This window comes from Penaeus monodon, chromosome 15, assembly GCF_015228065.2.
Source record: "Penaeus monodon isolate SGIC_2016 chromosome 15, NSTDA_Pmon_1, whole genome shotgun sequence".
Taxonomy (NCBI): Eukaryota; Metazoa; Arthropoda; class Malacostraca; order Decapoda; family Penaeidae; genus Penaeus; species Penaeus monodon.
Genome location: NC_051400.1, coordinates 47,786,289 through 47,787,566, shown reverse-complemented (window position 1 = coordinate 47,787,566; position 1,278 = coordinate 47,786,289). Strand labels below are relative to the sequence as shown.

The 1,278-nt window shown below is 39.5% G+C and overlaps 1 protein-coding gene across 1 annotated transcript in view; it reads right to left on the bottom strand.

Moving 5' to 3' along the window:
• Positions 1–1,278, bottom strand: part of LOC119582076 — a 4,300-nt gene extending 3,022 nt beyond the window's left edge. Inside the window, exon 1 of the mRNA XM_037930323.1 lies at positions 781–1,278. Within this exon, the coding sequence (XP_037786251.1) occupies positions 781–987 (207 nt within the window). The 5' untranslated portion in view covers positions 988–1,278. The remainder of the gene's footprint in view (positions 1–780) is intronic.

The window sequence follows — 1,278 nt, the reverse complement described above, 5'->3', positions numbered from 1 at the left end:
GTCTTTATCCTTTATTTAATATTTTCTTTATTACAGACGCGTGAGTGGAGTATGATTGGGGTTTCTTGAGAGGATCACTGGGGTTCCTGAAGACATTTCTCACCATCTTGCAATTTTCTGAATTTCTCAATTTATGATTTATTTGAATATCGGTGTTTCCTTCTCTCTGTTTATCTTTTATTTATTCTTCGTCTTATAACGGAGTATAACTGGGATTTTTTAAGTTAGTTCTATGTGTCTTACGATTTACTAATAGGTTTTTAATGCATATTTGAATGATTCTTTTAAATAGTTTGTTTTTGTCTTGCTTTCAACTCATTTTTTTTATATATATAATCTATCTATTATTCTCGAATTACAGACGCATAAATACAGTAAGTATGACTAGGATTTGCGAGTCAGTTCTAGATGAAGCTAAATGAATAAGAACGATGAACAAAAAAAAATATCCGCCCGTAAAACAAGTCTCCAAACATTAGATCGATCATTTAACATTAAAACCGAAGTTAAATCAGTCATTTTGCATTATAACATTAAGATAGATCAGTCATTTAACACAATAACATAAGTTAAATCAGTCAGTTTACATTATAACATTAGTCAGATCAGTCATTCAACATGAAAACCTATGTTAAATCAATCAATTTTACATCATAAGTCAAATCAGTCATTTAACACAATAACATAAGTCAAATCAGCCACTTAACTTTACAACACTAATTAGACCAATCACTTCACTTCCACCGAACTCAGAACCAACAAACAGGCCGCTAAACCTACCAGTCGGTGGTTCTGCAGCAGGAGGTCCCACGGCTGCGTGTCTGGGTCGGTGACAACGTCAGGTTCCTCCACCACCTGCCCCCGGTGGTAGCCCGGGGGGAGCACCGGGTTCTGGGGCGGCCGTGGAACCCCCTGAGGCTCACAGCAGAACCTTATAATCCCCGAGAGTTTGACGAGAATGCTGTCTCCTTCCATCCCCATCGCCATGGTCAACGGATGTGTGTCTCTTTTGCGTATCTGAACGAGGGACGAACTTTTTTTTTTTTAATCTTCCATGGTCCCTAATTCTTCCTCGGCTTCGATCGGCCGCTTAGCAATGACATTATTCCCCTCCCGTTCTTATCTCTGTCTCTCAGCTCGGGGCTCATCTTCCTTATCTGTCTGTCACTCCATCTGATCTCCGCGTTCAACTAATAACAGACACCCATCTTCGTCTCACTTATAAACCACCGATGGACGAGCAACCACACTTTCTTGCTCAACACCTGCTTAGAACTT